Source organism: Bufo bufo, chromosome 10, assembly GCF_905171765.1.
Source record: "Bufo bufo chromosome 10, aBufBuf1.1, whole genome shotgun sequence".
Classification (NCBI taxonomy): Eukaryota; Metazoa; Chordata; class Amphibia; order Anura; family Bufonidae; genus Bufo; species Bufo bufo.
The window spans coordinates 90668510-90681453 of NC_053398.1; the positions used below are offsets into that span (position 1 = coordinate 90668510).

The 12944-nt window shown below is 42.2% G+C and overlaps 1 protein-coding gene across 1 annotated transcript in view; it reads left to right on the plus strand.

The window, feature by feature from the left end:
• The first annotated feature begins 401 nt into the window (after positions 1 to 401).
• Positions 402 to 12944, plus strand: part of LOC120981157 (protein-glutamine gamma-glutamyltransferase 5-like) — a 73395-nt gene continuing 60852 nt past the window's right edge. The window contains exons 1-2 of the mRNA XM_040410672.1: positions 402 to 523; positions 6068 to 6244. Coding sequence (XP_040266606.1) covers positions 505 to 523; positions 6068 to 6244 — 196 coding nt within the window. The 5' untranslated portion in view covers positions 402 to 504. The remainder of the gene's footprint in view (positions 524 to 6067; positions 6245 to 12944) is intronic.

Consider the following 12944-nt stretch of genomic DNA (forward strand, 5'->3'; position numbering starts at 1 on the left):
GTTATCCGCATAAAATACTTTTAGCACATGGATGAAAAATATGGCTGTGTGCATGATGAAACCTAATCTTAATAATGGTTATGATAATATTTAATAATAAATAGTAATTACGGTAGGTACTGTGAATACATAGTAAAGAAGTAAAGTACCAAGCCACTACTATACTGTACATCAGAGAGGTGTAGCCATGCTGTGATAGCAAACAGCACTACATTTTCTGCATTCTTTTATATATGTTGCGAAACCTTTTTGAATTCTTTGAGTTTCACACTGTAGTTTAAAGAGAAATTCTGAGGAAGACACTTCAACCCGATTTAGCAAACTACTAGGAGTTCAGTCAGGGGTTAGATAAAGTTGAAAACGGTTACACCCAAGAGGTCAGTGAAACCATAGCATGGGTATAAAAGTGCTAAACTCCACTGTCAATCCCTCAGTCACAGCGGCCGTTACAGCCCTACCACAGTAACTAAAAGCTTAGGCTGCAGATTACATAGGGAGAAGAGAATGGCAAACCAGAGTCAAGGTCAGTAATGTATTGCTATGTTTTTTAAGTAAATGTTACTTTTTAGTGTCCACATAGTTATTCATAGATTTGCATATCCTCTTGATCAAAAATGTTGATATTTGTCAAGAACATGTGGATTGGGGCTTAGTTATACTAAATATATATATTTTAGCCACTTCTGCATTGAGTGATTTTCCCCTTTAATGACCAGACACAGTGATGACATTTTTAGTAAATGTTGGTTTAACAGATAAATGTTAGTTATAACTAAAGCTGTAGAAAAAACTAAGTGTTAAAATTCCCCTTTTCCATATGACTAACATACGGGACACTTACAGGCGCCACTAATAAAAGATATATGCCTGTTAAAACAACAAATGGCTATAGAAGAAAATTCCTATCTATTACTGTTAGCTTTATGTGGAATATAGTTTGTGTCATCAAAATTCATTGGGCTGAGATGTTCTTGTGATTTATTTATTTTTACTTAATTTTTTGACTCAATGTACAGTATTGTGCAATAGATTTAGGCTACTTTCACTCCAGTGTTTTTGCTGGATCCGTCATGGATCAGCAAAAACACTTCCGCTCTGATAAAACAACCATCTGCATCCGTTATGAACAGATCCGGTTGTATTATCTTTAACATAACCAAGACGGTTCCGTCATGAACTCCATTGAAAGTCAATGGGCGACAGCTCCGCTTTCTATTGTGTCAGAAAAAACGGATCCGTCCCCATTGACTTACATTGTGATCCATCTTGCTACACACATCGCGGACAGAAAAAGGCTGCTTGCAGTGTTATTCTGTCCGCGATGGGGATGCAGCCAAAAGGAACAAAATGCATTTTGTTGCATTCCGTTCCCTTCAGTTCAGTTTTGTCCCCATTGAAAATGAATGGGGACAAAACGGAAGAGTTTTCCCCCCGCTATTGAGATCCTATGACTGAGCAAGACGGATCCGTCCTGCCACAAAATGTAAGTCAATGGAAACGGATCAGTTTTCTCTGACACACTAGATAACGGATTTGTCCCCCATTGACTTTCATGACGGATCCGTCTTGGCTATGTTAAAGATAATACAACCGGATCCGTTCATGACGGATGCAGACGGTTGTATTATCAGTAACGGAAGCGTTATATCAATGATCAATCCAGCAAAAATGCTAATGTGAAAGTAGCCCTATTGTTTTGGTAGATGTATTATTTTGCATTCTCTTTCACAGCTCCACAAGGTTGAAATCCTGCTTTCACAGGAAGGCAAATCTGCCTAGTTGTGGCACTGTTTAGGAGCGGAAAGGGAGGATTACATCTCGGGAGATTTTGTATTCTGTAAACTCTATTTCAGCTACACGTGGTGGTAACCCAGCTTTCCTAGGACCTGAATGGCAAATCTGGCTATGACACTATTTAGGAGTGAAGAGGGTTTATCTTGATTAATTTATTACTTTGCAGTCTATTTTACAGCTCCACATGGTTGTAATCCAGCTTTCCCAGGAACCTGAAAGATAAATTTGCCTGGCTGTGATGTTTGTTATTTGGGAATGAGGAGGGTATTTATTGTATGGTGGTAACCCAGATTTCCCAGAACCCTGATAGGTAAATATGTCTAGATATGGTACTATTTGAAAAGTGGGGAGGGGTTACTTCTTGGTAGATTTAGCCTTCTTAAAGGGGTTGTCCGGGTTCAGAGCTGAACCCGGACATATCCCCATTTTCACCTCGGCAGCCCCCTGACTTGAGCATTGGAGCAGTTCATGCTCCGATGCTCTCCTTTGCCTTGCGCTAAATTGTGTAGGGCAAAGGCATTTTTCGGAGATCCGGTGACGTACCGGGGCTCTCCATGGGGCTGCCAGGAAGCCCGGTGACGTCACCGGCACTGATGGACGGGATTTAGCGCTGCCCTAACCAGTAAAACGGCTAGGGCAGCGCTAAAGCCCGCCCATCAGAGGCGGTGACCTCACCGAACACACTGCCGGGCGGAAGTTTTCACCCGGCAGTGTGTTATGATAAACAAAAGAGCCCTTTCCCTGCGCGATCTAGCACAGGGCAAGGGAGCGTTTGGAGCATGAGATGCTCCGATGCTAGCCTCAGGGGGACTGCCTTGGTGAAAATAAGGGTCTGTCCGGGTTCAGCTCTGAACCCGGACAACCCCTTTAAATCTCTTTTACAGGTTTCTCAGAACCCTGAAAAGGTATCTTGGTAGTATTTTGACATCTCTCTTAGGGTACCTGCACATGGTGCAGACTTGTATACAGCAAATCCTCACACAAAAAAAAAACATACATTTGCACAAATTATCATGATATTGGTGCATTTGTTATGTGGATTTATGTTAACTCCATTGAAGTACATGGCAAAAACCCCTTTACAGAATCACACAAAAATTTACATGCTGCTGATTTCAAAATCTGCACGGTTGGTCAGTTTCTGCATGAAGGAAAAAGCAAAGTGTACACGAGGCTTGTCTAATCTCCATACTATGCTACAGTATGGAAAATTTGTCACTGGGATTTTTACTCAGCTTTTCCAGGCTCCTGGCTTACAAATCCAGCTAGGTAATCTACAATACTGGGAATTTACCAAATTATAAATAAGCTGATCCGGCATTCTGCAGTCTGAAAAAGCAGGGTAACAACCTCTGTTCGGTAGTGATAGGAACATATTGGTTATATAAAATGCACACAATAATGCTCTGATACATTGCGTCAATCTGTCATGTAGTACCAGGACAACTTTTCACCAATGTAGCTGCACAGTGTTGTCACCCAGCTTTTCCAGGACACTGAATGGCAAGGCGGCCTAGCTATATAATGAGATTTACCACCACTTAGCTAGGTAAGAAAGGAATTCAGCAGTTCAGAAAGCTGGGTAACAACCTCTGCAGAGATATTATGGAGGCCAGATTTGGTACGTACATCCTGTATACACTGTCGGGGAAATTTATCAAACTGGGGTAAAGTAGAACTGGTTTAGTTGCCCATAGCAACCAATCAGATTCCACCTTTCATTTTCCAAAGGATCTGTTAAAAATGAAAGGTGGAATCTGATTGGTTGCTATGGGCAACTAAGGCAGTTTTACTTTACACCAGTTTGATAAATCTCCCCCTATGTCCATAAATATAGTATCAGGACAACAGTGAGTATATACAGTACTAGGTATGGAGTTTGGTCTACAGCATACGTCCACATGCTAGCCAGCTTTCTAAAGCTTATGAAAGACAAATGTGCTCAATTATGTAGTAAGGATCGGAATTAGCACTGCATTACACGTTAGATTAGCTATTCAGCTTGTTCTGTCTGTGCTATGATGCACTATAACTGGTACTGTTGACAATATGCTGGCACTGTTACATGTATTTTATACTATGAGTAACTAGAATATTCCTTTCAACAAAATAGTCATGCTCAGTGTGTGAACAAAAGGTATGTAGTCTAAACATAGTCCCCTCCTCCTAAACGTCCTGGCTCATCTTCACTAGCATCAGAGTGGGAGAGAAAGGGGGAGAAGACATGGCTGCAACCTGAGAGAACACACGAACTAGAAAAAAAGGAACATCTTAGGTTGTGTTGGTTGTTCTTTTCCTTTTTTGTTTGGATTCAGTGTTTAGTGTTCCTTTAGCATACCAGAATAGAGGCAGACATACCGCCTTTGAAGCTGCTGTACAAGGACCTAGAGGAAGAGGTGTGACAACCCTTTGTCTTCAAAACAGCATCAGTTCTTCTAGGTACACTTGCACAAATATTTTAAAGGAACTCAGCAGGGAGGTTGTTCCAAAATAACCAGTGATCTTTTGTGGATCAAATCCTTATTTTTCCTTATGTCATCCCAACCAGACTCAATGTTATTGAGATCAGGGCTCCGTGGGGGTCTCTTTCTTCTTCTTTACAGTGAATACAGTTCTTAATGACATTGGCTGTATGTTTGGGGTTATTGTCTTGTGGTAGAATAAATAAAAATGTTAACTATTAAGGCTTCTGTTTTTGAAATTATTCCTTAATTGCAGATTTTTTTTCCCCCTGCCTCAAACTTTTGCACAGTACTGTATATCCATAAAGTTCAAGCAGTGGATTTTAGTGATTAAGTAATTTCTCATCTCATGAGTCTAATGATCCTCACACTCAGTAATGCTATGTGAGTCTTCAAAAACATATCTATATTTGAAGAAAACACAAATTTTTATGTGCAAGATTTATTCATCAACTGATTTATTTTTTAGATACTGTATAGTAGAAAAACAGGTGTGTATTGTTAAAGGGACCTTCCTATTCAAGAAAAAAAATCCAATTTTTTGGAGAATGAACAGAACACTTACCCGGTGCCTTCCTTTTCATCTTTTCAGTTGCAGATCTGCTGATTTCTGGGTTTCTCTTCCGTCATCCAAGATGGCTGAACCACTTACCAGACTACCTGCTGCACACTATGCATTTGGTAGTCCAAGGCACTTGTATTGGCCAGCTCTGCTCACATGTGCAATGCTGGCCAAATTGAGGGCAGCAGGAAGTGTATTGGACTAACAGGGCACAGTGTGTATCAGGTAGTCAGAGATGCAGTGCAGCCATCTTAGATGGCAGAAGAGAAGCCCAGAAATTGGCAGATCTGCAGCTAAAAAGATGTAATTGAGGGTACCATGCAAGTGTTCTGTTAGGGCTCTTTCACACTTGCGTTGTCCGGATCCGGCGTGTACTCCATTTGCCGGAATTACACGCCGGATCCGGAAAAACGCAAGTGAACTGAAAGCATTTGAAGACGGATCTGTCTTCAAAATGCGTTCAGTGTTACTATGGCACCCAGGATGCTATTAAAGTCCTGGTTGCCATAGTAGTAGTGGGGAGCGGGGGAGCAGTATACTTACAGTCCATGCGGCTCCCGGGGCGCTCCAGAATGACGTCAGAGCACCCCATGCGCATGGATGACGTGTCCATGCGATCACGTCATCCATGAGCGTAGGGCGCCCTGACGTCACTCTGGAGCGCCTGGGGAGCCGCACGGACGGTAAGTATACTGCTCCCCCGCTCCCCACTACACTTTACCATGGCAACCAGGACTTTAGCATCTTGGCAGCCATGGTAACCATTCAGAAAAAGCTAAACGTCGGATCCGGCAATGCGCCGAAACGACGTTTAGCTTAAGGCCGGATCCGGATTAATGCCTTTCAATGGGCATTAATTCCGGATCCGGCCTTGCGGCAAGTGTTCCGGATTTTTGGCCGGAGCAAAAAGCGCAGCATGCTGCGGTATTTTCTCCGGCCAAAAAACGTTCCGTTCCGGAACTGAAGGCATCCTGATGCATCCTGAACGGATTTCTCTCCATTCAGAATGCATGGGGATAATCCTGATCAGGATTCTTCCGGCATAGAGCCCCGATGACGGAACTCTATGCCGGAAGAAAAGAACGCAAGTGTGAAAGGGCCCTTACCGGCCTAGTTAATATAATTTTTTTTTTTCATGAGAGGGTCTTTTTAGGAGATTTCTAAGTTGTGTGTAGTTATTAGATATAAAATGTAATAAAAATAATATGAATGTAAAATTAATGTTATTCTTTCACATTTCTGTTTCCAGCTCACCAACATGTTGACTTGTGTATCAAAATCAATAATAGAAATCATCAGACCGATGAAATCACCACAAAACGTCTAATAGTCAGACGTGGACAGGACTTTAAAATCTCTCTGCAAAAGTCAATCAATGGTTCTTTTGACCTGAAGAAAGAAAGTTTAACTTTTATAATTGAAACAGGTAAGCCATTGAACACCAGCAAATCAGAAAGATCTTCAAAAGGTTATCCCATGAATAATGTAAAAAATGAAAATCAGACGTCATCTAGTACATGGCAACCTCTTTCCAAAAAATGCTAGAACCAGCTCTGTACCTCACATGAATCCAGAGATCTGCCCATTCATTGCTCCAATTGCTCTGCTAGATTTATTTCAAGTTGTCAGCTTTGGGACATGTCCTTTCTCGGTGGTTTGTCCTTTCTGCTGCAACAGGTGGCAGTTGAAGGATTGAACTGAGCACGTGCTTCAATCTCAGTGAGTGGGACTGAGAAATTAGAAAAATGGCAAACAGCAGGTGGTGCTATACAGATAGATTTCATTGAATAACTCAGTAGCTACAGTATACACATTTTTCAGATCAAGGGGCTGGTTTGCAAACTCTAGAGAATTTATCGGGGGACAACCCATTTAATTCGGTTTGTTAAATCTGTGAAATATTCACATTTAATTATGCTTCCTTCAGGTATCATAAACTAGACCCTCTGGATGAAGACGAAAATTCACATTAACTGGGGACCCAACAGCACACTTATCTGGTGACCTCCTTTTCATCTTTTTTGCGGCAGATCAACTGATTCCAGGGCTCCTCTTTTGTCATCCAAGATGACAACACCATTTCTCAGACTGATGCTCACTGTGCACTGGTACTTCAAGATATTTCCTGCTTGTCCCACACAGCTCCTGGATTGGCTTCCACTGATCACGTCAGCAGTGCTGGCCAAACTGATGGCAGCAGGAAGCTACCAAATGCAGACTAAGCATCTGGTAGTCTGAGAAGTGGTGCAGCCATCTTGGATAGCAGAAGAGGACCCCTGGAATTGGCAGATCTACAGCTGAAAAGAAGAAAAGGAGGTCACTAAATAAGTATTTTGCTCAGTTAGTATGATTTTTTTTCTTCTTGAACCAGAGTGGTTTTTAGGAGCCCTGCGTGTAGCTGTTGTTTGGAAATGCATAATTGTAGTGGGAGTTGTAGTTTTGCAACAGCTGGAGAGCCTCAGGTTGGCCATGCCTGCTCTAAATAAAATAACAATAATGCAATTGATATTAATAATATCATTTGTGCCAAAAACTAATAAATAAATAAATAAATAGATAGGTTCACCTATAGTGCAATTGATCTATTACAATTAATCCACAATAACGCCACAATATATCAGGTGCAGGGGTGTGTGAGCCTGCAAAGAAAAAAAGTAGAAAGACCATCCGCAATGGGACCTCCTGGATTTAGTGTGTAGGGTAAAAAGAAATATAAGAATTGTTAAAAATACAAAACTTTCATTTGATGAACAAAAAGCCACAATATAAGATAATATAAAACCCCAATGGAGTAAAAGCCACAATAGTAAAACCGCAATGCGTTAAGGTGCAAGAGTTATAGTTCATCCAGTGGATCAGCGGTAGTAGAACTGCACTATAGTATGTGAAAATTGTATTTTATCCAGCAATAGTGAAGATTGTGTTTTATCCAACAATAGTAAAACCGCAATGTGTTACAGTACAAGAGTTGTAGTTCATCCAACAGAACGGCGATAATAAAACTGCACTATAGTATGCAGGAGTTGTGTTTTGTCCAGCAAATTGTTCGTCTTTAATAAAGTCTCAATGTCTATTGAAGTTTGGGAATGAGTGTGAATACTCCCAAATATATTACAATCTATTGTTTCTCCGATGGTGATTTCATCGGTCTGATGATTTCTATTATTGATTTTGATACACAAGTCAAAATGTTGGTGAGCTGTAAACAGAAATGTGAAAGAATAACATTAATTTTAAAGTCATATTATTTTTATTACATTTTATATCTAATAACTACACACAACTTATAAATCTCTTAAAATGACCCTCTCATGAAAAAAAAATATTATATTAACTAGGCCGGTAACAGAACACTTGCATGGTACCCTCAACTACATCTTTTTAGCTGCAGATCTGCCAATTTCTGGGCTTCTCTTTTGCCATCTAAGATGGCTGCACTGCTTCTCTGACGAACAATTTGCTGGACAAAACACAACTCCTGCATACTATAGTGCAGTTTTATTATCGCTGTTCTGTTGGATGAACTACAACTCTTGTACTGTAACACATTGCGGTTTTACTATTGTTGGATAAAACACAATCTTCACTATTGCTGGATAAAATACAATTTTCACATACTATAGTGCAGTTCTACTACCGCTGATCCGCTGGATGAACTATAACTCTTGCACCTTAACGCATTGCGGTTTTACTATTGTGGCTTTTACTCCATTGTGGTTTTATATTACCTTATATTGCGGCTTTTTGTTCATCAAATGAAAGTTTTGTATTTTTAACAATTCTTATATTTCTTTTTACCCTACACACTAAATCCAGGAGGTCCCATTGTGGATGGTCTTTCTACTTTTTTTCTTTGAAAGCTCACACACCCCTGCACCTGATATATTGTGGCGTTATTGTGGATTAATTCTAATAGATCAATTGCACCATAGGTGAATCTATCTTATTTATTTATTTATTAGTTTTTGGCACAAATGATATTATTAATTTCAATTGCATTATTGTTATTTTATTTGAGATATTCACTACAGGGACCGAACCACATCAAAGCCTCTATTGCACTACGGTCACCATATACCAAGACCCCCATTGGTTAATATCTTGGATATCGGTGATTTTACACAATTATTTTACTACAGTATATTGTTCTTATACAATTTTATATTTTTATGTACAAATAAAACATCTATTACTATACTTAAGGAAGCCTCTGTATATACACTGCTCAAAAAAATAAAGGGAACACAAAAATAACACATCCTAGATCTGAATTAATTAAATATTCTTCTGAAATACTTTGTTCTTTACATAGTTGAATGTGCTGACAACAAAATCACACAAAAATAAAAAAATGGAAATCAAATTTTTCAACCCATGGAGGTCTGGATTTGGAGTCACCCTCAAAATTAAAGTGGAAAAACACACTACAGGCTGAACCAACTTTGATGTAATGTCCTTAAAACAAGTCAAAATGAGGCTCAGTAGTGTGTGTGGCCTCCACGTGCCTGTATGACCTCCCTACAACGCCTGTGCATGCTCCTGATGAGGTGGCGGACGGTCTCCTGAGGGATCTCCTCCCAGACCTGGACTAAAGCATCTGCCAACTCCTGGACAGTCTGTGGTGCAACGTGACGTTGGTGGATAGAGCGAGACATGATGTCCCAGATGTGCTCAATTGGATTCAGGTCTGGGGAACGGGCGGGCCAGTCCATAGCATCAATGCCTTTGTCTTTCAGGAACTGCTGACACACTCCAGCCACATGAGGTCTAGCAATGTCTTGCATTAGGAGGAACCCAGGGCCAACAGCACCAGCATATGGTCTCACAAGGGGTCTGAGGATCTCATCTCGGTACCTAATGGCAGTCAGGCTACCTCTGGCGAGCACATGGAGGGCTGTGCGGCCCTCCAAAGAAATGCCACCCCACACCATTACTGACCCAATGCCAAACCGGTCATGCTGGAGGATGTTGCAGGCAGCAGAACGTTCTCCACGGCGTCTCAAGACTCTGTCACGTCTGTCACATGTGCTCAGTGTGAACCTGCTTTCATCTGTGAAGAGCACAGGGCGCCAGTGGCGAATTTGCCAATCTTGGTGTTCTCTGGCAAATGCCAAACGTCCTGCACGGTGTTGGGCTGTAAGCACAACCCCCACCTGTGGATGTCGGGCCCTCATATCACCCTCATGGAGTCTGTTTCTGACCGTTTGAGCAGACACATGCACATTTGTGGCCTGCTGGAGGTAATTTTGCAGGGCTCTGGCAGTGCTCCTCCTGTTCCTCCTTGCACAAAGGCGGAGGTAGCGGTCCTGCTGCTGGGTTGTTGCCCTCCTACGGCCTCCTCCACGTCTCCCGATGTACTGGCCTGTCTCCTGGTAGCGCCTCCATGCTCTGGACACTACACTGACAGACACAGCAAACCTTCTTGCCACAGCTCGCATTGATGTGCCATTCTGGATAAGCTGCACTACCTGAGCCACTTGTGTGGGTTGTAGACTCCGTCTCATGCTACCACTAGAGTGAAAGCACCGCCAGCATTCAAAAGTGACCAAAACATCAGCCAGGAAGCATAGGAACTGAGAAGTGGTCTGTGATCACCACCTGCAGAACCACTCCTTTATTGGGGGTGTCTTGCTAATTGCCTATAATTTCCACCTGTTGTCTATCCCATTTGCACAACAGCATGTGAAATTGATTGTCACTCAGTGTTGCTTCATAAGTGGACAGTTTGATTTCACAGAAGTGTGATTGACTTGGAGTTACATTGTGTTGTTTAAGTGTTCCCTTTATTTTTTTGAGCAGTGTATATTCAATATGAGGTGTGCACAACCAACTTGCATTTTTTATTCATTTTCTACTTTATAGACAGGGTGTGTCAATACTGGTTGGAGCACCCACTCCATATACAACAATTAGGTGAGCCATCACAACCCAATATATTTTGTTCTTCTTGTATGAGCTTGGCCACATAATCCCTCAGCCAACCGTTGGCTTCAAGAGACAAGTCAAGCAGGTGACTGAGGAGGATCAGCCAATGGCAACATTGCTCAGAGTGCTCAGGCATAGGCTTCTTCTGGGTTTGAATTTTTGCCATTTTAATTCAATGGCGGAATGGCGGTTGATGTTGCCACTGTACCGTGCGTCCTGGGGTGGGCCTCATGTGGGTGTGAATTATGCCCATTGTGCTTTGTATCTCTCCTCAGTTTGGTACTGGTAGTCTTAACCTTCCCTGGTTCTCTATACACCTGTTTGATCTTTTTTGTTCTTTTTTCTTGCTATATACAGGGAGTGCAGAATTATTAGGCAAGTTGTATTTTTGAGGATTAATTTTATTATTGAACAACAACCATGTTCTCAATGAACCCAAAAAAACTCATTAATATCAAAGCTGAATATTTTTGGAAGTAGTTTTTAGTTTGTTTTTAGTTTTAGCTATTTTAGGGGGATATCTGTGTGTGCAGGTGACTATTACTGTGCATAATTATTAGGCAACTTAACAAAAAACAAATATATACCCATTTCAATTATTTATTTTTACCAGTGAAACCAATATAACATCTCAACATTCACAAATATACATTTCTGACATTCAAAAACAAAACAAAAACAAATCAGTGACCAATATAGCCACCTTTCTTTGCAAGGACACTCAAAAGCCTGCCATCCATGGATTCTGTCAGTGTTTTGATCTGTTCACCATCAACATTGCGTGCAGCAGCAACCACAGCCTCCCAGACACTGTTCAGAGAGGTGTACTGTTTTCCCTCCTTGTAAATCTCACATTTGATGATGGACCACAGGTTCTCAATGGGGTTCAGATCAGGTGAACAAGGAGGCCATGTCATTAGATTTTCTTCTTTTATACCCTTTCTTGCCAGCCACGCTGTGGAGTACTTGGACGCGTGTGATGGAGCATTGTCCTGCATGAAAATCATGTTTTTCTTGAAGGATGCAGACTTCTTCCTGTACCACTGCTTGAAGAAGGTGTCTTCCAGAAACTGGCAGTAGGACTGGGAGTTGAGATTGACTCCATCCTCAACCCGAAAAGGCCCCACTGTCACTACCAGAGCTTTGGGACGTTCTCACAACTCTGTTTCTTCACCCCTGTGATGATGTCACTACTAGAGTTTGGAGGAGTTCTCATTGCTCTGTTTCTCCGCCCCTGTGATGAAGTCTTTACTTTCTGTTTCCTTCCTCCCAGCTGTTCCTCCTGCGGTTGATTTCCCTGCCTTTAAAGCACCCCTCCTCCTATTGTAGGGCGTGGATTATATTTCTCATTTCAGTTGTAGCTCTTGCTTGAGTATCTTCACTTGTAGCTATCAGTTCACTGGACCTGTGTTCTGCTGCAGCAAGCACTCCGGATATTGCCAGCTGTCCTTGCATCCGTCTTCTCTGCGGCTGCAGCACCTTCAGCTAAGTGTGCAGACATTGTTGTGTACCTGGCTATTTTCTGACTGGATCTGAGGTGGCCACGGTTCCCTCCATATACTGAGCAGGGCACCGGTGGCCGTGCCCCTTCCACTATTGTAGGGGTTACAGTGGTCATCAGTCTTAGGTACGTGGGCATGCCTCGTTCCGCCATTTGGATCCGGGCATGTGCTTTAGCAGCATAGGGAGAGCTTTGAGGGTCTGACAGGGGTCACCCTTTATCCTCCCTAGTTTGGGTCTGGTCAGTAGCTCTTTTTACTGTGTATACTCTTGTTGCTCACATACAGCCGTGACATTATAATCCACCAAAACCGTCCTTTTTTGACATGGATCCGCTTTCTGGCCTGGTTGACCGCATGCAGGGTCTTTCTTTGGAAGTAGCGGATCTCCGTCAATCTATGACTCAGCTCCAAGCATTGGGCTCTGCTCCGGCTCATGGAGTCTGTTGCGAGCCAAAGGTCTCACTTCCGGAAACGTTCTCCGGGGGCAGTGAGAATTTTGTTCGCTTCAGAGAGGCATGCAAACTCCATTTTTGCTTGTGTCCCCACTCCTCTGGTAAGGAGGAGCAGAGGGTGAGGATTGTCATCTCCCTGCTCAGGGGTAATGCTCAGACTTGGGCTTTTTCGCTGCCATCAGGGGATCCCTCCCTTCGATCCGTGGAAAGATTTTTCGTGGCCCTGGGGCAGATATATGATGACCCG